Genomic DNA, 24,569 nt, shown 5'->3' with positions numbered 1-24,569 from the left:
TCCAACGAAGGTTGCGTAAACTTTGCATACATAATCAGTGTATTCGTCATCGTTCAACCATTGCATTTGCAAGTGTAATTGCCTGCTTTTGGGAAAGGCTTCCACGATCAAGGTAACTTTTTCCCCTCTCTTCACCGCATTTCATGATCTCATCTCTTTTCCATGGTATATGGTACACTTGCGTGCGTAGCATGAACAGAAGCTTTCCAAGTTCATTTTCTATCTCATTACTAATGGCGACACATTCCTGATCTCTTTTAGATGGAAGAAGGGCTTGAGGTTACAATTGCTTGCATGACAGAAACACGACCTATCAAACATGTTTTTTTTGCACAAGTTGAACCAGGTCCAGATCACCTTTACTTTATCACGTATGATGAATTATTGGGCTGCTCTCATGCAAATCTCCATCAAGGAACTCAAATTCCCCTTGGCTTCTTCTTGGGACTTCTCAATTCAACATCATCTGACAGTATCCATGCAACTTCGTTCTGTGCCATCAGAATCGTGCATCACACTCCTCTTCATGATATGAGACTGGCAGGATTTTATGATTAGGATCAGCATGGATGGGGCCACGCTTTAAGTATATTCCTTATGGGATGATGATATGTGCCATTGGCAATTTGGTGGACCAGAGAAGACTGCTACTCCATGCATGCAGCTGGCCATCTCAAGCACAAATGACAGATTGGTGTGTCACCTCACTTTATGTCTGCCATCCATGGTGAAGTTTTTGTTCTTCTTCCTTTGGAGAAGGTAAATTCTACCATGGAAAAGAATTTCTCAAGGGTCCTATCAAAACCTTCAATCGCACTCTTCTTTTAATCTCAATCGTCTCTCCAATTTGGTCAAATCAGCTTTTCGATATTTATGTATTTTTATTTAAAATACATAGAGGCAAAAGGTTTGGTTTGGTTTTTCACTTGAATACTCTTCTTCGTCTTACTTTGCGTTTGTAACTTGGAATGACTTCAAATCTGAGGATTTACATATAAAGAAAACCTGAAGCCTTCTCTCCCTGTGATGTAAGAGCTAAGGGAAGTATTTCCACTTGGTAGGGTGATTAGTGAACTGAGAACATGAGTTATATGGTCAGACACCAATAGATTATTTAGGGTTACTGATCTGATTCGTCATACTGAGATGAACTCAGCCACAGATACCGGCTTTTCAGAAAATAGCAGTAAACTCACAAGAAGTTTTCAGCTGCAATGGTGACACGATGAACACTCATTTTGCATGCTTTTTCCTGTAATGCAGCGAATGAGTCTTAAACTTGTTCTTCTGATAATTACTTATCAGTACCTAACAAGTATGAAAGAAAGAATCAATTTGAGATCCTACTCATATCATAAGATTTCTTCATGCTAATTGGATTCTTGACATTAAAAACAGAAAACCCTGTATACTTGAGCTGCTTCTTTGTTTTTTTGGACCAGAGAATAAACAATTTTCATTGAGATTTTTTAGAGAGTTTGGACAAGAGAAAGAATTAGAGAGATAAAGAACATGGACTCACATAAACACACCCATATTCATTGGGATGGAATGCTTTTCATCTTTTCACCTCTCAGACACCACATTTAATATTTTCCTTAGTCTTTTCTAAGTTAATCTACATGTTAGGCCTTCTATTACCCTTCCTAAAGCCCTCACATTGCTTTCCTTCTCACCTTTCCCATGCATGAGCAGCCACTAGTCTTCCCCACTCTTCCATGCACCACCACTAATCTCTGGCCGCAAGCTTAAAGGCTAAGGCTCTCTTTTTCTCCTCTTCTCCACTTCCCTCATCCCCAGTCAGCCAGTTCTATCTTTTTTTCTTTCTCCTTGCACTTCTCTCTCTCTCTCACCACCTTCTTCTTGCTGCAAACCCTTGTGGATGTGATTCTCCACCACCTCTTAACCCCCATCAACCTTTTGCCGAAAGAGAAGCGAGCTCCAAAGAAGCACTCCCCACCCAGCCATGGTCTTTCCATCTTTTCCTGTCTATCTAGATCCACCTTACTGGAACCAGGTGAGTCCTGTCCTTCCTTTTCTCTTCCTACTTGCAGAATGCATGATTCAAGAGTATTATTCTCTCTTTCTTTTTCGTATCTCGTCTTGGATATACCAGTAGCACTAATTTCTCTCTTGATTTGCTGGCTTTCCCTTCCGTTATTCGTCGTAGCAACAAGCTCATCAGCTGGGCGGCGGTTATGGTGGCGGAGGAAGCGAGCTTCCCCAGCTTGCACCACCACCTGGCCTGGTGGGAGCACCGCGCGGGACGGTCAGCTCGATCAGGCCAGGGTCGATGGCCGCACGAGCTCGGCTGGCGAAGATGGCGCAGCCGGAACAAGCGCTCAAGTGCCCGCGGTGCGACTCCACGAACACCAAGTTCTGCTACTTCAACAACTACTCCTTGTCGCAGCCCCGGCATTTCTGTAAGACGTGCCGGCGTTACTGGACACGCGGGGGTGCCCTCCGCAACGTACCCGTCGGCGGTTGCTGCCGTAGGAAGAAGAGGACCAAGTGTGGCGATAGCAGCAGCTCCTCGAAGTCCTCCGTTACTTCCGCCGGCCGCCAGAGTGGTGCAACGACATCCAGTACCACCCTGCAGCCGCAGCCGCTACCTACCACCTCGTTGCACCCGCTTCCGGACTGCAGGGCTCCTAACGTAGGTTCGAGTTTCGCCGGGATTCAATCCTCTGATGCAGTCGACTATCAGATGAGTGGTAATGGTAGTGTCGGGCTGGAGAATTCAAGGCTCCATAATCAAATCCAGCAATTCCCTCCATTCATGGGTGGAATGGAGCCTCCTCCTCCTCGTCCTCCTCCACCACCGTCAGTGCCATCATTGGCACCAGTTCCAAGCTTATACCCCTCCTTCATTCAAGAAGACAGTGAGCTGGACGGCAGGTCATTTGCGTCGCCACTTCAAAGCAAAGTACTCGGCTCCGGGCTTCTCATGCAGCTGGCTTCGGTGAAGATGGATGATAGCGCACAAGAGCTTACTCTTCCAAGACCGCTTTCGGGTGGCTTCAGGGATGAACTCATCTGGGGTGGCAGCAGTGGTGGATGGGCAACATGTTTCTCCAGCTTCAACTCTCCATCTAATGACAATTTCATGTAATCCTTGATGCTTACAGGTAACGAGTACTTCGGAAGAATGACCTGCTTCACTGGAGGAAGAGCTTACTTTACTTAGCTACTCGAGAGATTGACCTACTCGATTGGAGGAGTAGATATGGAGGAATCAGTTTCTCAAGCTTCCTTAATCAGCAGCAAGGCTAAACTAATATGTGGTTCACATCTGTTTGACACGCTGAGAAAGATCACTGGAAATCGTAGGTAGGATTCTCGTTTTCCTTTCATAGTTTGTGTTAGATTTCGCTATTCCCTCCTTGTATGCAACCATATATTTACAGAAAGTTGGTGTTTGAGTTCATCAATGCATGGAGATTGTCTGGTATACATCTGACATGCAACACAACACAGTTGTTTGGATTAGCTTATCTAATTTTCTTCACATACTACAAAATCTGATGCATGCACGTACAATTCAAGTACCACAATCTATCTCTTGACATAAACTCTGAAGGAGAAGGATGCCATTGAGGTCATATAAGAATAATCCGAAGCTTACTGCATCATCTCTCCACTGGCCTCATGAAAAGAGCTGCTGATAGATCTTCTTGTACTCAACTCAGGAATCAAGAATTTGTTCTTGAGCCAGACTTGAATGGACATTTATTTGTTTCCATGGAATGGATGGATAAAGGAGCTCTTAGATCTTACTTGGTGATCAATGTTTAAGGCATCGCTCACTCTCTCTCTCTCTCTCTCTCTCTCTCACTCACTTTGTCGACGTGGGGGATTCACCGAGTCTGGAAAGAATGGCTGCTACCTCTGAACACCTAGAGAGTCGCTACATTCCAAGAGATTTCCCATTTGAATATACAACCATTCAGCCTTTTCTGCAATTTAGGTATGATTGCTTGCAGATTAAAGCTATCATGCACAACTTCTCATCTTTTGATATAGCATGACCACTTTGACCAACATTCCATGCATGTGTCTATATAATATCAGATCATACATGCATTCTCTAGACATGGACTGGGGACGAAAAATTATCTTGCTAACAAGACGTTCATGATATTTTGTTCTTAATCATGATCTTCTGATTTGATCATGCAGCTAATCTTATCAGTCGAAAACACATTACTTGTGGGTTGTTTGATCTCGAGGGTAATCCTCAAAAGCTTAAAGGGATTAAGTAGCTTCAAGTTCATCATGATCACTATACGTATCCTCTTTAATCCAACAGTATCACATTTCTCTCCGTGCTTGCTATCCACATGCAGAGGCTGTCCATGTGCACTCATGAGGAGGACATGAACAGCCACAGTCATGAACAGGAGGCAGAGAGACAGACCGCTTTATCCTGCAGAGTTTGTAGCTGGATTTCACTCGACTCAGCGGCTTATTCTCACTTTATCTCCCTCTTTACTGCGAATCACCACTTAGCTCCGACACAGATTTGTGCATGTAGGACTGTACCACGACGACAAAAGCAAAAGAAGCGTAGGTCTCAGTATCCAAGAATTCCATAGAAGAAACCTAAGACCGCGAGGCCAGACGTGGAAGCACACACGTAAACATATACACACTGAAACAATGAGAAAAAGAAAAGGGAAAAAGGATCTGTGAACAGGTAAACATGAGTCATGTTTCTCGGAATCTGGTTTTCCCATGTTCTTGCCAAGAACGAGGGCAATCTCCCGTCTCCCGAGCCTTTAGAATAATGGTGGCCTTGTGCCATGTACAAGCAAAGAGAACAGAAGACATAAAGAGAAAGAGAGAGAGAGAGAGAGAGAAAGAGAGATATACTACCAGAATTCCACGTTAATGTTGGTGTTTGGTTGGTGGTATGACCGATAGTTGCAGGTGATGGCATTTCTTTCTGCTAGGGAGAAGCAGCTTTATCTTTATCACCTCGATCATCCTCCTCTTGATGGTGAAAAGGAGGCCACCATAGTGAGACCACTCAAATTGGACTCACCCATTTCTCCAAGAGGATTTAGCTGATGCTTTTTGCCCATAACATACCACAGTTTAAAGGTTTAACCTAACGAGTTAAAGGGATGACTAGAAACATCATCTTCCTTGCAAAACCCCGGTAATCATCTGTTTCCTCAATACTGCAAACTTTATGGAATGCACTTAATAGTAACACTAAATTTGGTGATGATAAGTCTTCTGGTGTTGCAGTTTCCCAGTGCCAAATCTTGGTCAATCATGGATGAATTACCATGACCTTAATGGCCACAAACTTGATGAGCTTAGAGTGGATTCACTTAACCACCCAGAGAAAATGCTGGTCACCAATTATCTTCAACCCTAGCAATCAACAGCACCTTATACTTTATGCTAGAAGAAGTAAAAGGCATGAGCATCTTGATCTGATTAGCTACATACATTATGTATGCATAATTCTTCTAGAGATATGCCTCACACAAAGGAATGCCCTCTAATGAAGGTTATATATATCAGCACTTAGTATCTTAAACAAAGAATTACAATCTTGTTCCTCTTGATTTAGAAAGATATGTTAACCTGGAACACTTCAATGTGAGAATTTGAGTGATCATAAGCTGCAAGCACAGTAGAGGTGCAACTTCAGGAATGACAACATTCATAAAAATAATGTATCAAGTGAAATGAGTAGGTAAATCCTTGTAGACATTTGTTACTTGTTCATCATGTTGTGTGCTACCAATGTGGAGTGAAACATAAAGCAATACAATAAAGTATTTTCCAAATTACATATGACATTCCATATTATGATTTATGAATCTTCACTAAATAATTTGAAAAGTTATGAGCATGCTTTGCCAAAAAAATGAGCCTATGCATGAGTAAGCCATTGTTTAGTGAATGTGAAAGAATAACCAAAAAATATCTCTTACTTTTTTCTCCATTTTGTTTCTTTAGTGCAATTAAGCAAGAATGAAATTAGTGGTTTTCTTACATGCTTTATTCTGATCAGAAAGAATGCACTTTGACATATTGCATTCGAGTGTTTCATATCTTGAAACCTCAAAATCTAACATATACAGAGTAGCATGCCAATATTACATCATATATAAACATATTATAGAAAAGAATACAAGGAATTATATGGATATAAACAGAGGTAGAAACACAACACCAATGATGTGCATATCTGAGAGTTTTTACAAGACTTAGATATATCAAACACAATACAACTATAAAGATGATGTTAGACAACATGTCTTGGAAACCAAATCCTTTATTACATGCTAGTTGATCTGCCATACAATTTAGAGGATGAAGATAATAAATATACAAATATGTTCATGAATAGACTGGATGGAGCAAGTGCCATCTGCATTGTCCCCATTAACGATGTGGTCATCACAGGATGAAGAAATGGTAGCAATCTACTCATAGGCAGGGGACGGACACCCATGGTGATCTTTTCGGGAACTTGCCATGAAGCTGCTGAACCTAAAGGCCTGTCATGATGCAGACTCTTGAGCTGATCCACACCCCACACTGTGTAGTCTCCGCCCCTTCCGCACAGCTGGTGGAGTCTTATTGCAGGGATATGTTCACAAGGGCATTTGCTGCAGCAGGAGGAGCTTTTGTTGGCCTTACCGTGAACATGATACAGCCTGGAAAAGATTTGGTAAAAGCCTGCATTGACATGGGGATGGACCATTGCACTTTTATTTTCAGAAACATGCTAAATGATCGTGAACATAACTCGTGGATGATCGGCAAAAAGGCAATTAATGGGTCTAGAATAGCTGAAAACTTGAAGTTTTGACAGTGATGAACATTGGTTCTTGAACCCTTATTTTTGTAATTGAAAGAAAAGGGAGACATTAGAAGCATTGGAAGTCAGATCCTGAATTCTGATATTAATAATAACAGCCTTTGAGAACTTTTCCTTCTTGTTTTGTGTTGGTCCCACAAACCAAGGCATGAGATGATATGATTGTAACACATTGCTTTGTCATTCTATACTGGATGCTTATCAAATTATTTGATGTGAGGGCAACACAATCTTTTCTTCTGTTACCAAAAGCTTCCAGTATGTTCACAGTATCATTTTCAAGATTTCTGGGTTTTTCATATCATTATGCATATCCTACAAAAGCAAACAATTGTATTTGCAAATATTAGCAGTCCACTGTAACTCATCACTTCCTTTATGGACATGTACAAACCTCCTGCATCATTTAGACTTTTTAAGGCAGAAGAAAGAATTGCTAAATGACATGTAAAGATCGTGTTCTTTGCCAGAATATACTATCATGTATAAAGCTGCAGCTTAGTATTGAAGCATTTGCCATCCGACTGATGATTGGAACAATTACACATTAATGGCAACAAGCAGATGAAGCTACATGGGTAGAATTAATGAGAATACATGGTTACTGAAATATTTAGAAGCTTACAATGTGCTTTGGGGAGCCATATTCAACAGATGCGACTCCTCCATAAAAATTGAGGGTGATAACCTTACATCAACGCCATGGCACAATATTATGAATAACTCTTTCGATACTTGGGACATATTTCCCTAGGTTATGGCAGTTGTGACTATCTTCTCGCATCGGACTTAGCTTCCCCAGTTCATGCATAATAACACGCCAATTAACTCACAAATCAGCAACGCAGGCGATCTTACCAATTACTTCACCGTGTTAAACATGCAAAGACCATTCTAGCTATAGAACGGTAAAAGCTGATGAAGCTGTATCCATTGACTGGTCCACTGGTGCCTGTGTCCAAGCTTGAGCCTGAGCTTGAGCTTGAGCTTGAGCTTCCGCTTTCTTCTGCAGCTCCAGGAACCTGGTCATTTGCTCGAGCAATTGTGCAGCCTTTCTCTTGCCTCTATTGGTGCCACTTTCTACCATTTCCTGCAAGGGAACCATCATCCCTTGCTCCTGCAACTCAGCAAGATGTTGCTGCTGCTGCTCCCCATTACAGAGATGCACCAAGACAGCTGCTGCATTTTCCTTGTTCCTGGGTGACCCACTTCTTATCACCTTTACCAGCATTGGCAATGCCTCCACGGCCCTGATTGCTGCCTTCCCATCAGGATGACTTGAGAGTATCGCCATGATAGCTAGTGCTTCATCCATCATAGCTCCTTCTGGATCTGTCAAGAGTCCCATTAGTGTATGTATCACCCCAGCCCTCACAGCCTTTCCTTTGTTACCCTGGTAAATGCACAGGTTGAAAAGTGCCGTTGCAGCATCCTTCTTGCCCCTTTGGCTGCCTTCACTTAGCAGCAAAACAAGAGGGGGGATTGCTCCTGACTCACCAATTATGACTTTATTCCGGTCCACCACTGAGAGGCTGAAGAGTGTTGCTGCAGCATTCTCGCGTGCTTCCATGCTGCCCCTCTTAAGAACATGCACTATACCAGGTACAGCACCAGAGACAATTATCTTTCCCTTGTTCTCCTCATAGATAGAGAGGTTCAAAAGTGCAGTAACAGCATGCTCCTGTGTGCGCACATCCTGCATAGATAGCAAATTCACAAGAAGAGGTATGGCACCAGCCTCCGCTATGCAGATCCTATTGTCAGTATTCCGCTTTGCAAGAAGGCGAAGTTCGCCGGCAGCTGATCGTTGGTCCTCAAGGTTTTGTGATGATAGCTTGTGAAGAAGATCAACAACCTTAGCATGTTCACCTGCAGAGCAAACTGACAGAGGCTTGCCAGTTCTAGCTGGGAGCTTGGGAGGATCCATGCCATTAGCCTCACACCACTGAGCTATCAAGCTGCGAAGGACATAGTTTGGGGTCAGTGAGGTACTGGATAGTCTCTGTTGTGTTTTTGGGCATGTGTTGTGCCCTGCTTCCAGCCATTTCTTAATGAACTCCCGTTCATAAGTCTGCAAAATAGGGAACATATGTTTCAGTAATCTTCAAGTCTCACGGAAGGTATGGCAGAGGGAATAGAGACTTGTAATATTTAGATACCTGTCCAGTGGACACAATCACTGGATCTCCCATCAGTTCAAGGGATATAGGACAACGGTAGTCATCAGGAACAACAGGAGTTTTACTTGTTCCATGAGAAGGAATAACCATGGCACTCATTGGAGTGCCCATTTCTGGTTTTTGAGTCTGGACAAAATCCTTAATCCTTTTTAGCAGCATTGACATCTTTTCAATAACTTCTCCAGGATCACCACTGGCATCAACCATCTCATGCAAGGCAAGTGATTCTTGCTTGAGGTCTGATATGGTCATCATCTGTAATTTTTCTGCCAATCTCTTCAGGATGGGAGAATCTATTCTGGCGTCAGCATTCATATGACAAACACTTGACAAATCAGCATACAATTCAGGATCAGTAGTATCGATCCGTTCTTTGGCTCTTTTAAACTGGGCATGCACGAGCTCAACCTGTAAAGGATGCTAAACTTGGTAGGCATGAAACTGAACAAATTGAAAGATAAATGCTATCAAATATTCTGAAAGTTAGAGGGTAATAATTTTTCTTGCAGATCTAATTTATGAAACAAGTAATTAAGGATAATTATGTTAAAAGAGGGGATATTATTATTGGTGGATCTACCTGTTCTTTTACTTCATCTGATATGTCAATCTCATTAAAGGAAATTTCATTTAATGCCACTTCAAGTTGAGATGTAATTTCTTGGAATCTTTCCATTATTCTATCTCGCTCCAGGACCTGGAAAAAGAAAAGCAGAAATCGGTGACTACAGAATCCAACAACAAGACTCCATCAGAAATTCAACCTAAGATGTAAAAACACATGCCAGCAAGAAAACACATACTAGATATGTTTCTTTGTTCATGTTCCAACCGAAACAATGATTAGTTCAGATGATTAATTTTATACATCACATGCTACCAAAAAGTTCAGACATGATAAAGAAAATCACACTTTGTGATAGAGAAAACTACTTAACCCTTTTTGTGTCAAATTGCTACTTTACCGAATGGTCTAAATGATTCTTTTTTCATTAAGACAACGAATTTATACCAAGCTTGTCAACGTACAATATATGCATTGCTAATTTTCGACCTCTTATCCAGGACTATATTGGAAATCTCAATATCTTTTTAGTTTGTGCAAACTTGCACTAAATTTAGAAAAAAAAACAATTTGGAGAATGGTTTCAAATTGGGACTTTGTAGATGAGTTCGAAATGGAAATACTCATCCATAAATTGGGAGTTGGAGTTCATGGGTAAGTTCAAGCATTCGTAGTCACATGGTTAAAGATATGGTCTATTTCATTCATTGTGCCAGTAAATTTATCGGGTCAAAGCATGATATATAATCATGACAAATTGCAGGATTGAAGTAGGAAACAAATTCTGGCCCATGATTGATAATAGTATCCCGACCCCCTTGTTTGGTGGACCAAATTCAGGTAATTGGTTTTTCTATTTGATTGATTATATTGACAAACTGAATGTTACTAGATAAACTTGACGAAAAAACAAAGAACAGAACTTTACCAGATGACAGTTGTATACACTTCTAAACCCATTTTTTAGAAGCCATCATTGAAATCACATAAACGTAGTGCAAGTGGCGGAAAAAAAAAATCGTACTAAGCCTTGTCCGAAAGAATAAAGAAGAAAAATCAACCAAAAGATCCAGCACGCAGCTCAAGTTTGCAGCATCAAAGATACGCAGAGCTAAAACAAGAGAACTTTGTCTCAAGCAAAGAGTTACTACCAAGAGTTCAAGCGAACCAGAAAGAGAAAAAGATACCACATTTCACATATAGGAAGGGAAGCATAAGGAAGAAGCAAAGCAGCTCCGCCGATGCCGCTTCAACATACCAGGAAGATCTTGCTCCCTTCGCTCCCCAACCGGAGGAGGTCCTTGGCCGAATCGAGAGCCCCGTTGAGCTTCTCAAGAGCTCTGACCGCCCGAGGGGGGATCGGATCCTTGCTCTCCTTGAGTTCCTCGAACATGGGCGCCAGCAGTTTGATCCGCCGCGAGAGGTTGCAAAACTGTTTCTTGTAGGCATTCCGGTAGTCCGAGATGGCGGCGATCTCCTCCACCGCCGCCATCAGACTCTCCACCACACTTCCTGCCGCCGCCGCCGCCGCCGCCAGCACTGCCGCTTCATTCTCTCCTTCTTCCATCGCTGCTCGACGAATCGGCCTCTACTCCACCGAGGAATCGCGCGGAGCTCGAAATTGGCGACCGATTCACCAAAAAATCGAGGAATTTGCAGTCAAATTTCAGATATGTTTCGGGGTATCAAGAAGACTTTTTCCCCCTCTCAAGGCGAGCGGAGGAAGTGGGCAGAGAAATGATGAGAGAGCCGCGGCAGACGCAGCTATACTTCGTCTCCGAAGGGGATCCACTACGAGCATAATTTCAAACTTTTCTTACAAGCTCTTGCATCGACCGTCCAATTCCGAACACTTCACGATTCATCGGGATTTGATCAGGATCGACAATTTACAATAACTGGAGGGGATCCTCCCAGCCTCCAAACTGGTTAATATACACACACTATTAACCTATTCTTATTACCGGCGCGCTCTTATAGTCGGCGCGGCTTGGAGCCGTGGCTTTGGATGAAGCAAACACTATTTTAATGATGCAGCAGGTGGTGGACTGTGGACCTGAGAAGAGTCAAGTGGGAAGGTGCTGTCTAATAATGCCATGGGCCACACTGGAGAAGACAATGTTGCCATGTAGTGCCCATTGGATCAAAGTTCTACTTCCCCACAAGCTGGATTTGATTGGATGGGCAGAGTTGAGGGATGAAAGATAAATGACATGTGGATTATGATAAGAAAGCTCATAGAATTTCTAATTTGAAGATGGACTTTTTCTGAGCATAATTGCATGAGTATTTATAGAACTAGCAATGAATTGTAATTCAAAGAGGAAACTTATTGCATGTCAATTAAAGCAGGCAGAATAAAGAGAATGGTTGAGGATTGATGCAAAGAAAATTCTCCTATGGACACTCATCACAATCATTTGAAACTTCATAATGGAAATTTTTGGAGCAACTCCAATGGTCAATGCAGCAAGAGAGTAGGGCAGGACATGAAGATTAAGTAAGAGTCATTAGATGCTACTTTATGTACTTATATTGTTTCATATAAATTCTTATATAATTCCAGATTTGCATATTTGTCCTCCAATTTGTCTATGGATCTATGATTGTTTGAACTGAGTTAATATCTTGTCTTGAAATCAAAATGACCAATATTACACTTTTGAATATGATAAATTATAAATTATTCTAATCTTATATTTACGAAAGTAAAATATTGAGATCCCTATACAAGATTAAAAGGATAATTTCATAGAACTAAAAATTTAGAACAACGATTTCGAATAACGGAGTTAATTGTAAGTACGAGTATAATTTATAATTACAGAGGATAATTTATAATTAATTCTCTGAATATAATATTTAGTGACATAATACTGTTATTGTCTAAATAGCACTTCTGAACATAAATTTTTGGTTGCAGAACTCTATTTTATTTTGGGATGATCAGTTCATGGTTCCTATCAACAACCACTATGATTTATTTATCTTCCCCTTGAGAAGAGCATCAACCTGTCAGTTGACCCATCAAACACAAAGTGAACAGACCACACCATTCATGCCTTACCTTTTAAATAAAATAATACTGAGAAGCAAGGAAAGCAAAACTAATGCCTTGTCGATGATCACGTTGACAATATGGATCTCTTGAATTAGAGCACAAGAGAAAACCCAAGGATAATAAACAAATGCAAAAGAATTACCACTTTTAGTATTTTCCCTCATATTAATCATCACAACAGGGAGGAAGGTTTCAGCATGCACATGCACATGCACATGCACAATTATTATTATTATTATTATTATTATTATTATTATTTGTTGAAGGCCTCCGTGTAGGTAGACTGGATCAAAGCAGGGTCTGGTCATGTTAAACCGGTAATTTCCACGCGGCCACAGACCTCTTCGGTCTTTACAGATCCATGTAGGCGCTGACTGAGAGTGGGACCCACATTGTTCGACGTGGTTTGCAGAAACCTCGCGCGGCGGCCCCCGCATCTCCAAGCCTGCATAGGACAGAAGCCTTTGGCGACGCGAGAGAGAGAGAGAGAGAGAGAGAGAGAGGATAGGCTACGAGGCTTGTCGCGGAGAAGATAGAGACCAAGGGGCATATCGCACACCACGTGTGCTTTAAAGCGGTAAGACTCCGACTGCGTTGACGTGTCGAAGCGTGAGGCGATCGGCGCTTAGTTTCGTGCTAGTCGTTCATGAGCGGAGCCTTTATATATTTAGATTGATGATGGCTTTCCAAAACAGTAAAAACCAGGCTGCAAAATCTAGTTTCTCTTCCATTGTTCTTTTCAGATTAAAAAGAAGTGCAACAACACTACATTAATAACATAAAACCAACATTCAATGATGATAACATTAATCAAACATGCATCTTTCCGAGAAGCACACCCGCATTAAGGTTTCGACATAATAACTCAAAAACTGTAACAGGGAGGGAATGAGAGAGAAGCTAGAAAAGTCGCACATCCTAAAAGGTCCAAATCCTGGGGTGCTGCTTCTGCTACAGCCATGGCAATCATCAATCATCTTTACTTCTTTTTATCGCTCACTCCAGCAGACCTACATACGACAGAAGGGTCTATTAACATCTCCACGAAACATAAGTGCAGGTTATCAACCCTACCTAAGACAGCATGAGCCTCAAGTCAAAATAATTGTTTCTACATAGTGATGATTGTGCTCATCAACAAGCAAACCAATAACCACTTGGAAGTTTCTAGCCACAAGACACCCAACATATATTTCCACGGAGAATAAACCTGGTGATGATACATGTCTAGGAATCCAATACTGAGAAATCTGCTAGTGCAAAATGTATAAAGGACATAATATTGGAAAGGAGAGCATAAACACCAACCTCATTTTCCTCAGAACGTTGGCCATCTCCTCACGCTTCTTCTTGGCCCTCTTGTGTGTACCCAACTTGCGCTTTGCTACTTTCAATGCTCGCTTGTCCTTCCCGACTTTAAGGAGCTCAGTAATCCTCTTCTCATAAGGAGCAAATCCAGCAACTTCACGGATTATATTTCTGACGAAATGCACTCTTTTGCTTGTCTTCTGTAGAAGAGTAAAAGCATATGACAAATCAAAACAACCAAGCGTAAGAATGATAACTTGCAAATGATTTATGGCTTCAATTTTTTCAGGAAGCAACTATAGCTGTACCAACTTCTCACTGCAGATAACTTGAAATGTCGAGAATAAAATAATAATCACAATCCCATCATAATATGAAAATATTAGAAATGTTCTAAACATGCATTGTTTTAATCCTAAACATTTCTTACACAAGTCTTGATGAGTAAGGAAAAACACAAGTAAAAAAAATGCTTAGCAGAGTTAGCAACCATTTTAACTGTTTATATTGACATTTTATTTGGAGACACATGAAGATTATTATGCTATCTTCAAAAACAACAAAACCATAACATCCCAACCATTTGGGATTGGCTAGATATACCTTTTGCTGCCACTGGGCCTTTGAACTCGAGCTTTATTATTAGGTAATTATAGCACCTACTAAATATCAAGTAAGAGAGACGTAGCAAAACAAAATTTTCTAGATGGAACATATTTCAGAACCACAATGAACAAGCAACAACATCGGACCACTTATTTCACTATTATTTACATCAACTAGATTTTTCCCGAACAATTTATAATTAATACTACACAATACGACTCAGTGAAAATCCTCAACGGCAGAAGAAGCTTTAATGATGTATCGTCAATAGCAGAAGAAGAATATTTCAGCAGAAACTTAGCAGGGACAAGTTCCTAAATCCTTCCTTGTATACATCCATGAGATGCAGTAATCAATATATAAAATCAAATAATGAAAGATTCAGATTCCAAAAAGAATTAATACCCAACAACAGAAAAATAGAATTTCATAGTTCCAAAATGCTCATATAGTGAAGAATTAATAAAGGATGCTACTTTCTCAGCTGAATTACCTGCCTTACCCACCAATGGGTATGGCAGATAATTCAAAAAGCAAGAAGCCAAAGTAGAACACACAAGTTGGCCCCACAACTGCCACTTCAATCACCTCCCTCACTTGCAAGTCAAGCAGGAATCGACTAAAGTGCCATCTCATGAGCTAAAATTTTGTTAATGGCAACAAATAAAAAACCATATAAAATGCCTCCTAAACCTACGAAGACAGGCCATGAACACTGCTCTTGAAATGGTTCATTTCACTTTCATGAATCAATATTCATAAGCAATTCAACAAGTAGAAGAGAAATATAACTCAGGGATACATGTTAACTATGAGTTTTCCTATAATTATCAGAATCTTATTTATAACTTTTGAAGAACAAATGCTGAGTTTCTCAAAGGATTTTTTTGCCTAAAGAATGATAGCTCTTATAGTAACTATGGTTCGTATAAAGGTGAAATTCAGCATACAAGTCTCCTGCCATTTGTAAGGAGAAGGTTAGGATGCACATCCTTACCCCTGCACATCATCAGGCAAAACTAACTATCACAAAAAAAGAAAAAAAAGTTTAAATATTCAACAACTTTTCAGGTTCATTATTCTGTTTTCTTGTCATTTTTCCTTAAGCCAAATTACTAAGAAGTGGCTCTCTTCTCTCCATACCTTGCACCTCCGGAGAGATCAGCATGGGCTTCCTAGAGTCAAAAGCCTCATTAAGTACTAAATGAGCCACTAACTATAGTGACCAAATCAACACATCGGAGCAACAAACACAAAATTTCATTTTCTCAAAAAATAGCATATCAAACTCTCAGTAAAAGAGAAAACAAAGAATTTTTTACCGTTACAAAAGATGGTTGAACTCAGGATTTAACTCGAACTAGCCAAATAATACATCAAAACGATATATGCTGTGGCTAACAACGTGTCGTTTCTTCATTAACAGTAAATATGTTGCATATTCCGTGCTTCGTTGCACAAGTTCTATCAATACATACCAGAAAATTAAAAGAAAGGGAAAAAATGTCATACCCCCTTTCTGCTAGAAGGGCGAGGAGCCAGTTCCCGCTTGGTAACAATATGACCCTTGTTCAGGCCAACAAATAGGCCGGTGTTCGACTGTGGAGGAGCCATCGCTTACCTCTGTTAAAACCAAAATTTTTATGAGTTTTCATCGCACACCACCAATAACGACTACAAACAATTCATAGATCAACACAAATAGATACAGAATCAAAACAAATCCAATTTTTTAGCGCCATCAAAGCCAAATCAGGAAAAAAAAACACATCTTTAGAGTTCAGTCCAGGATTCAACAATCGCATAAAGAATCTCATCGAGAAAATTTGCGAGATATTGTATTAGTACCGAGAAAGGGAACAAGATTTCCAATAGAGCAGAAACAAAAGATTATCACCTCTCTGCAGCGACCGAACCCCTGGCGGCTACGACGAACCCTAACCGCGGAGAGGAAGGCAACCCTTATATAGGCGCCGACCCTTTAACGAGAAGACCAAAATAGTGCCAGTCGATCTCTTATTTACCGTAACGCCCTTATACTGGATCCCGACCGTCCAATTATTTTGAACTATTTGGAGGGTTTAGATTAGTTGGATGTCGATTGACCCATTTCAAGTCATCATCTCTTAATTTGGATCCATGTGCAACCTATTTGGCACCAAAATTACTTGCATTAAGAATATTCATATCATCATATACATCCCATGATAAAAGGGCAGTATCAACATAAGGCTGCTTGCTTGTTATACAACTATAATACTGTATGTATTTAACTCTCTTTAAATCCTTATTGAATTAAACTATATATATATATATATATATATATATATATATATATATATATATATATATATATATATATATATATATATAATGTTGCTGAGGACTGATCATAATTAATCTACTCATTACGCACCCTAATTTCCACTACATGAGGAACGGCAGAAGAAAGAATGACGGATTACAATTGACAAGCATATAAAGCACAATGGGCACTGTGCAGCAGGGATGCGAGCAAGCAGTCGATATCAAGAGTTGCTCCGAGTAATGGAGTAAGGTCAAAATCCATCATGCATAGAAATATTGTTCTATCAGTCAATTGAAACTGGTACCATCTTACAGCACCCTCATGAATCTGAATTAACATACACAACAAAAAAAAAAGGAAGCATTGAACAATCATGTCTCGAGTTTAAATCTCCATAAGCAAAAGGAGAACAGAGAAGACAGGATAACCCCACACCCTTCTTACATTCTGTAAGGTTGCATAAGGTTCAAATGGTGGCACGTAGGATTGCAGGGATAAGTGCAGTCGATTTCTTGGACTTTTGCTCTCCCGAAGTACCAGTCGCCTACAGCCTCTGCAAGTGTCTGCTCATCAAAACAATTGTCCAACAAAAGTCAGTGGATCTTCAAGTGAGGTATGTAAAAGCATTGTGGTAAGCAGGATTTTACATCTAAAACTAACTTAAATAAGCTGCAAAAGAAACCGAAAATATTCTTTTTTTCCAAATGAAAGGCTGTTGTATCTCACAAGCTTTTAGAATCAACAGGTTGGGCAAGAGAGTAACATGGTTGATATTTCAGCATATGAATTATAATGGTACAAGGAGTAACTGTATCTGTAACTTATTTTCCACTGGTAAAGTATGAGTGAAGAGTATGATAATTGTTGCATTCGTTAATTTATCTTGATGTAAAATTTAGGCTTAAGAATTCTATGCATTTTTCTCACACATTCCATAAATTGCTTGCCACATTCTTAATCTCAACATAGAACTCAATTATATCACCCTATACATGGAGAGTTATCCCTACATCTAAAACATGGCCTGTTGAACAGGATCAAAACCTTGGCATGCCCATTGAAATAAAATATGGTAGCAGGCCTAAGCTGGAAAAAAAATGGACTTAATATTGAACTACTTATCTAGACAAACCTTAACTGAAGCATTAATCTGAAATACCAGATAGCTACTGTTAGCCCTTTTTTTTCTTCGGAGGTCAGTGCCAAATTCTATTTAATAAACCTTCCGCTAGAAGTTCATCCAAGAAACTAAACATACTAAAATATACAGCCGTCTAGCATATGCCACGGTCTGTTCTATTGCCAAGCATGTTGGTATTTTAGTCTCACTATGATCCATGTGTGATCGTGTCAGCTTATTTCATGAGATATCGTGACATCCATATCTCAATTCTCAGTGCTTTTGAAACCGTCAAATGATAAGCCATATTGCTTAATACATCCTGACATTTTTACAGAAAACCACAACTTTGAGGGAAACATAATTAAGCAAGACATAGTCCTTACCTTATTGTTAACTCGTGGAGAATTTGATGAATGCCAAGTGAAATTGTAAATTGTCTGACAGTGCACAAAGCAGGAATTTATAAACATGCCTCCGTTATTGTTCTTCTTAAACTCACTCAGGGCATTCAGCAAGGCATACCTAAATCCTGTTTGAATAAATTTGCTCCCAGCAGTTCAGTCATAACATAAGCTGATCTCATGTAAATTAAAAAGAACCAAAGGCTACAAGTAAATGATTAAACTTTGTTGTAAACAATAACCTTGCAGCGACTTTATCTGGTTGGAATCACAATTGTGAATGTTAAGCTTGCATTGCTGCCATGATTGTTGGGGATCAGATGAGGCTGGTACAAAAATGTTTTGTATCTGTCATAGTGGATCAATAGTGACAACAAATATTTCAGCAACCTTACATTGTCATGAAGAGAAGACATGACGGATATGCAAATACCTGCCAAGAGTCATAGGCTGGGTTGAGGATGAAAAGTGGAGTCTTCACATTCTTAATAATCTCTTCTGCGAAGAAACACTGGGAATACAAGTACATGATGGACCAGGAAAAGAGTTCAGGGGCTTGAAACTTAAAGCAATTAGAGATTAGGAAAAACAAAATGGTAATCAACCGACTTGTGATATGGTAGATAATCACAATCACCTGCCTGAGATGGTTCCATCCTTGAGATGCAATCTGGAAATTTTTTTCCTACCTCCTGAAAAAGAGAAAGAATCAATAACTCCAGAGCTTAAAAGAAAACATATAGAATTGGCTATTGTTGCAATGGAATCTACAAAGCAGATTTCTAAGAATGGCCAATCCCAGAACCCTGTACTTTTTATGGGATCATCAGAATATGCTGGAACTGTCCAATCCACTAGTCACCCGCCAGTCAGTCCACTTCAACCAGTTCCAGCTGATGCTAACCGATTCCCAGCATTCCCATCGAAATTTTGGTAGTTCACAAGAACCCAGATCCCAAGACACTACTAGCCCCATCCATCTGATCTAAACCGATCGCAGTCCTACCACTTATGGTTAATTTCCATACCAAATTACTTTTGTAGCTACGCTAACCGTAAAGAAGAAAATTTGACCCTGACTGGCAAAAAGACTACCAGACAGAAGTTTAAAAGCACTACAAGCATCACAAATGGAATAGGAGGTTCTAGAACAAAATATTCAAATAACAATCTATGGCAAAGCAGAACTTCTATATGCTCAATTAAGTATTCATGCCATCCAATAAAGTACCAAGGTTTAGATAAAATACAAAGAAAGGGAACAAAACTAACGAAATGTAATTTCAAAAAAAATATACATCTTTTACTACGTTACAAAGACACTATTGCTCGAAGTCATGATTACAATATCAAGTCCTTCCTATTGACATATTAAAAACTTCAGTTGATGATCCATTCTTCATTGTTTACGTGTAGAGTGAGTTGTGATTTCTTGACACTAGTCTCGTAATTGGACTGATGCTTCTGCAAAAGTGGTCTACAGTTTTACACCATGGCCTCAATTATACAAGATAACAGTGCAAAGGATTGTGCATACAAGGTATGGCTGCTCCTTCCAATTTTGGTTGTGAACTAAGTACCACTTTTGATATCAGCCTTATTTGGTTGAGAAAAGCATTCTCTCTCTGCATTCTCTCTCTGCATTCGGTTGTGAATTTGATAATCACCAGCCATAATTACCTTTCTAGGTGTAATTTGAGTCCAAGTCAATTATATACAAGATCATCCACATCGGTTCCCCTTGCTCTAGTTCCAAGGTGAAATACTTACAATACCACATATCATTATGACATGCCGCATGACAATATCACATCAGGACGCTAAATATTTTGTTGACAAGATTAAAATTTTTGGTTATACATAATAATATTCACTATTTGCTCAAACTAACTCTTTGATTAAGTTCTGTATGGTCATTAGGGTTCAATGATGGCAGATCAAGGTATGATATAGCCAGACAACTTCAGTCGCTTGAAAAACTGTGTTTATTGCTTACCAATTCCCAAAATTTTAGGATGAAGAGAAGCCTGTTTTGGCCTTGATTCAAACATAGACCTCTAAAGGAAAAACTGATTAAACAATATTGCTCAAGCTTTCCTTGTAGTATTCCTCTTATGTCTCTGTATTACTAAAATGTTCAAAGAACAGCATCCTTTGTTTACCATCTTTTGCTTTAAACTTGCAGTAAACTTCATTCAATTTAAAATTTTAAATGATATGGGGGAAAATTGGGTTGAGAGTTCCAGAGTCTTACCAAAATGAATTTGAATAAGGGTTCTTTTTAGACTTAACATGTCTGGTCTGATGAATTGACTTTGTGCCACCTTGATACTACAAAATCTATAATATGGACAAGGAAGTACAGATATATATATATACATATATATCTCTATAATGATGTACAAATATACAAATATGCAAATATACTCATTTTAGCGATGCAGCAGCATACTTTGAGTTGAATGGTATGTTCTGAAACTAAAAGAAATCAGCACATGGTGGCTAAATACATGCTAGGTAAGCATGAAATTAGGAACTTCATATCTCTAGACCACACCAAACAGCATTTGGGATCCATGAGAGCCTTAAATCTAGGCCAATAGCCTAAATATTCCCTGATTAACAAATGGATAATGAATCTAGATAATTCATGTATATGACCCCACAAAATTTCCCGTTAAATTAAAATATTGGAGAGAATTTAGAGAAAACAGTTATAGTGCACAATTGAGACAACAAACCTGAAGGCGGACAACATTACTGTAGAATGACTGAATGTAACTTTCTCCAGATATATCCTTTCTGTGATAAAACAGAAAAATAATTACCGGGAATACACCAACCTAAGGAGACAGAATAAGCAAGGCTGATGATGATTAATCCTAGTAAAGGTTATTTTCAGACATGTTAGACATGGCCAAGCAAGTTGTTGAACAGATGCAGTCAACCATGGCCAGTTTTAACCTAAATACAGAGTAAAAAACAAGCACAGCACAGATTATTATAATGACTTCAGAATGTAATTAACAGAACTAATTTCATGAAGCATGAGACACGAGAAAATAGTTACATCACTCAAATTATTCACTTTTAGAAGTGTATAAGTGATCCAAGAGTTTCAGACAAGTTTAATCAAAGAAACCCTTCCTCGGTATATGTTACTATCATAATTAATTGAATTTAAGATTCAAAAAGCTGTAGTATATCAACCCTCAGATGAATTTTAAACGAAAAGAATGATGGACTGTAAGGAATCTTGTCAAAGACATACTCGTTGAGAAAAAAACCAGCATCTGCAAAACATTTAACAGTGATCTCCGTAGGGAGAAGTTCACGAAATTCATCACAATGGATGAAAGTGGCAAGACCTCCAGCAGAACATCCTGTAAGAAGTGCCTGAAAAGAAAAACTTGCTTCAAGCTTTTAATGCATGTATCTCCGATAATATTTACAAAATTAAGTACTAAATTTAGCAATAGTAGAATCAACCCAGCATCCAAGTGTTGCTATACAACAGTGGTATATATTAAAAATGTATAATAGAAGCTGTGAGATAGCTATATTGTCTGAACAAATAAATGTAAATATATTCAAACTTGGTTAAGATATGACCTGTTTAGCATTTGCAAGTCCTTTCTGTAAGAGTTCACCCATAATTGCTTTCCAAATCCGTTGACCTCTAAAGAAAAGTTTCATTCCATCCTGTACATAATCCAAAATGATATATGAATCATATTATTTTCCCAAACTTTTGTTATCCTAAGTTCCTAACTATTTTAAAACAGCCATAACATGTAGTACAGTAAACATAATCAATATATGCCATTATATGTACCTGGGTTTCACTTTCTCCCTCCCCAGAATATGATGCACCATCGCAGTACCGCACCTTAACTTTGTTCCAGTTATGGAAATCTGATACAGGAAAGAAAAATGAGAATTTTGGAGGTCGTTAGTGAATTGAAGCACCAAATTACATTGATCACCAAGAATGTAATAAATATATGGGGATGTATAACATCGTAACTTTTACATGGGCATGGCTCTATCAACAGCATGATCTCCTATATACAAACATTTTTTACTCTGAATTCTCATCTAATGCTCCATGAGTTCATGTTCAGTACAAAGTTAGTTTTTTCATCCAAAAGTATGTTCAATATTTTTTTTTTTTTAATTTCATTCATTAAGTGCAAACCATATATTACCAGTACATATAAACAGCTAGTAGCAAAGTTAGCCATTATCAATACATGGAGTGACAAACAAGAAAGAAAACGTTAAACCTTGTCATGAATGATGACCCTTGCAAAGTATGATGCATTGAATGAATGCCAAAAGTAACAAAAGTATAGCATTAAAAAACTTAGAAACATGACATATAATTAAACGTATTTACCAGGATTTTGTGATGGGATGTTGCTCAAAATGCCAACAAAGGGAACCTGACGTTCCATGTGGTGTGATGAACCTACTGGTGTGGATTTGCGCAAAGAGCATGATTCCAAAGAACTACACCAGCCTCCACCCTAGAGTTCCAAACAAGTCAGAATGAGCAGTCAAACTGCAACAATCAAATAGAAAGCCAATTAAATGGGAACATAATTTGCCGATATTTTCTTATTAGCAAAATGAAGAAGATAGATTTGCCTAAGTCCTTGGCAATATTGAAAGTGAAATAAGGCTTCGTCTCGTTATGAATGCAGCATAGGAGGGAAGAAAAAATTTAATAATCCAAGATCAACAAAGATATCCACACCCAAAACTCAAATCTCAAGCTATTCAAAGAACAATCGATTTATCCAAATCCAAAGTTATTTTTTTGATTCGATCACTTCAACTAAAGACCAAACGGTAAAAAATCATTTTTAAATCTAAAGTAATCTTAGCCAAACCTTCGAGATAGGAGCACCTAACAGAAAAGCCATGGCTTTCTTACCGAAACAGTTTCAAGATCCAAATGCCAAAGAGCGATCAACAAAAGTGATTCTGAGAAGCGAATCGATGCCAGATGTCTTTTTATTACCTCCAAGTGCACAAGCCAGCTGTCCACGCCAGAGCCAAACCCCCTCTGTAGATGATACCCGGGTGGGCTCCCATCCAAACACACTGCAGAATCATCAGCGAGGGAGATCGAGATAACAAGGAAAAGAAGATATCAAGTCGAGATCGATAAGAAACGAACGAGCTTCAAGTCTTACCGGCGCCCTTCTCCTCGGCGTCACGAACGAGGGTGAGATCGACGAGGGATGGATCCGAGGACGAACGGGCCAGGGTCCCCGTACCTCCGAGAGCAGTGTCACCGAGCCGAGAGCCGGCGGCGAGGAAGAGGACGATGAAGAGGGCGGCGAACACCCAGGCGACGGTAGCGCGGCGCTCCGTGCCCCATCGCCGCCTCCACCAAAGCTGGAGCTGGTGGACGTCGCCCATTGCCATTACAGCGGGTTCCCACCCCCACTAGGGTTCGAACAAATCCGATCCCGAGGTCGACGATGAAGCCCACCAACCAGAATAGTTCTTTTCATTAATACCCGCATATGCAGTGATAAATGTGCTATTTTGAACTTTGTAAGGGACAAATTTGCAAAAAGCATCACGTGATGATTTTTTATTTTGTAGGGGCCAAATCGAAAAAATTGTAGGGACTTGAAGGTTAATTTTACTATCTCCAGATCTCTCTCTCACACACACACAAATGTATGTATATATATATATATATATATATATATATATACATACATATACATATATATACATACATATATATATATACATATATATATATATATATATACATACATATATATATATATACATATATATATATATATATATATATATTAGAATGTAGAATGTTATTAATTTTCAAGGCATTTATTGTTTCCCAGAAAATTTCATATCTATCTGGGGCAAAAAGAATAAAGATTTACCAAACCAGTCAGATAAAATTCCCCTAAGCTTATTTCAAGTTCTTTGGAAATTTTTAGCATGTAGTACTGAATTTGATGATAATTAGTCCAAGCATTAGCAATGAGAGAATCAATTTTGTTTTCACAAGAATTAAAGCCATTCAGTTTTAGATCAGAAAAGTGCGCTAAGGGCAGTCGAAAAAATTGCTAAGAAACCTTGAATCATAGCAGCTTTACCAGAATTACAACCTCAGAGCATGTTCA

The 24,569-nt window shown here is 39.2% G+C and overlaps 4 protein-coding genes across 5 annotated transcripts; 1 reads left to right on the top strand and 3 right to left on the bottom strand.

Annotated features, from left to right (window-relative positions):
* Positions 1–1,820: 1,820 nt before the first annotated feature.
* LOC135673254 (dof zinc finger protein DOF5.1-like) lies at positions 1,821–3,248 on the top strand. Of its 2 annotated transcripts, none has more exons than XM_065182095.1 (2): positions 1,821–2,017; positions 2,171–3,248. In XM_065182095.1, the coding sequence occupies exons 1-2, from the start codon at positions 1,967–1,969 to the stop codon at positions 3,110–3,112; spliced, it is 993 nt and encodes a 330-aa protein (XP_065038167.1). In that variant the 5' UTR covers positions 1,821–1,966; the 3' UTR covers positions 3,113–3,248. The 2 variants fall into 2 exon arrangements, with proteins under 2 accessions (XP_065038167.1, XP_065038168.1); XM_065182096.1 differs by lacking the exon at positions 1,821–2,017 and adding an exon at positions 2,030–2,070.
* A 4,124-nt stretch (positions 3,249–7,372) lies between these two features.
* Positions 7,373–11,330, bottom strand: LOC135673253 (protein spotted leaf 11-like). The gene is made up of 4 exons (XM_065182094.1): positions 10,848–11,330; positions 9,605–9,721; positions 9,004–9,432; positions 7,373–8,915 (listed from the first exon to the last, which is right to left on the bottom strand). The coding sequence occupies exons 1-4, from the start codon at positions 11,154–11,156 to the stop codon at positions 7,743–7,745; spliced, it is 2,028 nt and encodes a 675-aa protein (XP_065038166.1). The 5' UTR covers positions 11,157–11,330; the 3' UTR covers positions 7,373–7,742.
* Positions 11,331–13,357: 2,027 nt separating this feature from the next.
* Positions 13,358–16,597, bottom strand: LOC135673252 (large ribosomal subunit protein eL36y-like). Its single transcript, XM_065182092.1, has 4 exons — positions 16,462–16,597; positions 16,077–16,187; positions 13,959–14,158; positions 13,358–13,660 (listed from the first exon to the last, which is right to left on the bottom strand). Exons 2-4 carry the CDS (start codon positions 16,176–16,178, stop codon positions 13,630–13,632), a joined length of 333 nt encoding a protein of 110 aa, XP_065038164.1. The 5' UTR covers positions 16,179–16,187; positions 16,462–16,597; the 3' UTR covers positions 13,358–13,629.
* Positions 16,598–17,112: 515 nt separating this feature from the next.
* Positions 17,113–23,914, bottom strand: LOC135673250 (pectin acetylesterase 5-like). Its single transcript, XM_065182090.1, has 12 exons — positions 23,598–23,914; positions 23,423–23,505; positions 22,796–22,925; positions 22,232–22,311; positions 22,009–22,098; positions 21,668–21,792; positions 21,138–21,198; positions 19,038–19,088; positions 18,830–18,907; positions 18,639–18,744; positions 18,379–18,524; positions 17,113–17,435 (listed from the first exon to the last, which is right to left on the bottom strand). Exons 1-12 carry the CDS (start codon positions 23,830–23,832, stop codon positions 17,313–17,315), a joined length of 1,308 nt encoding a protein of 435 aa, XP_065038162.1. The 5' UTR covers positions 23,833–23,914; the 3' UTR covers positions 17,113–17,312.
* Positions 23,915–24,569: the final 655 nt, after the last annotated feature.

Source organism: Musa acuminata, chromosome BXJ1-5 (assembly GCF_036884655.1).
Source record: "Musa acuminata AAA Group cultivar baxijiao chromosome BXJ1-5, Cavendish_Baxijiao_AAA, whole genome shotgun sequence".
NCBI classification, from domain to species: domain Eukaryota; kingdom Viridiplantae; phylum Streptophyta; class Magnoliopsida; order Zingiberales; family Musaceae; genus Musa; species Musa acuminata.
This window is presented reverse-complemented; position numbering and strand designations above follow the sequence as displayed.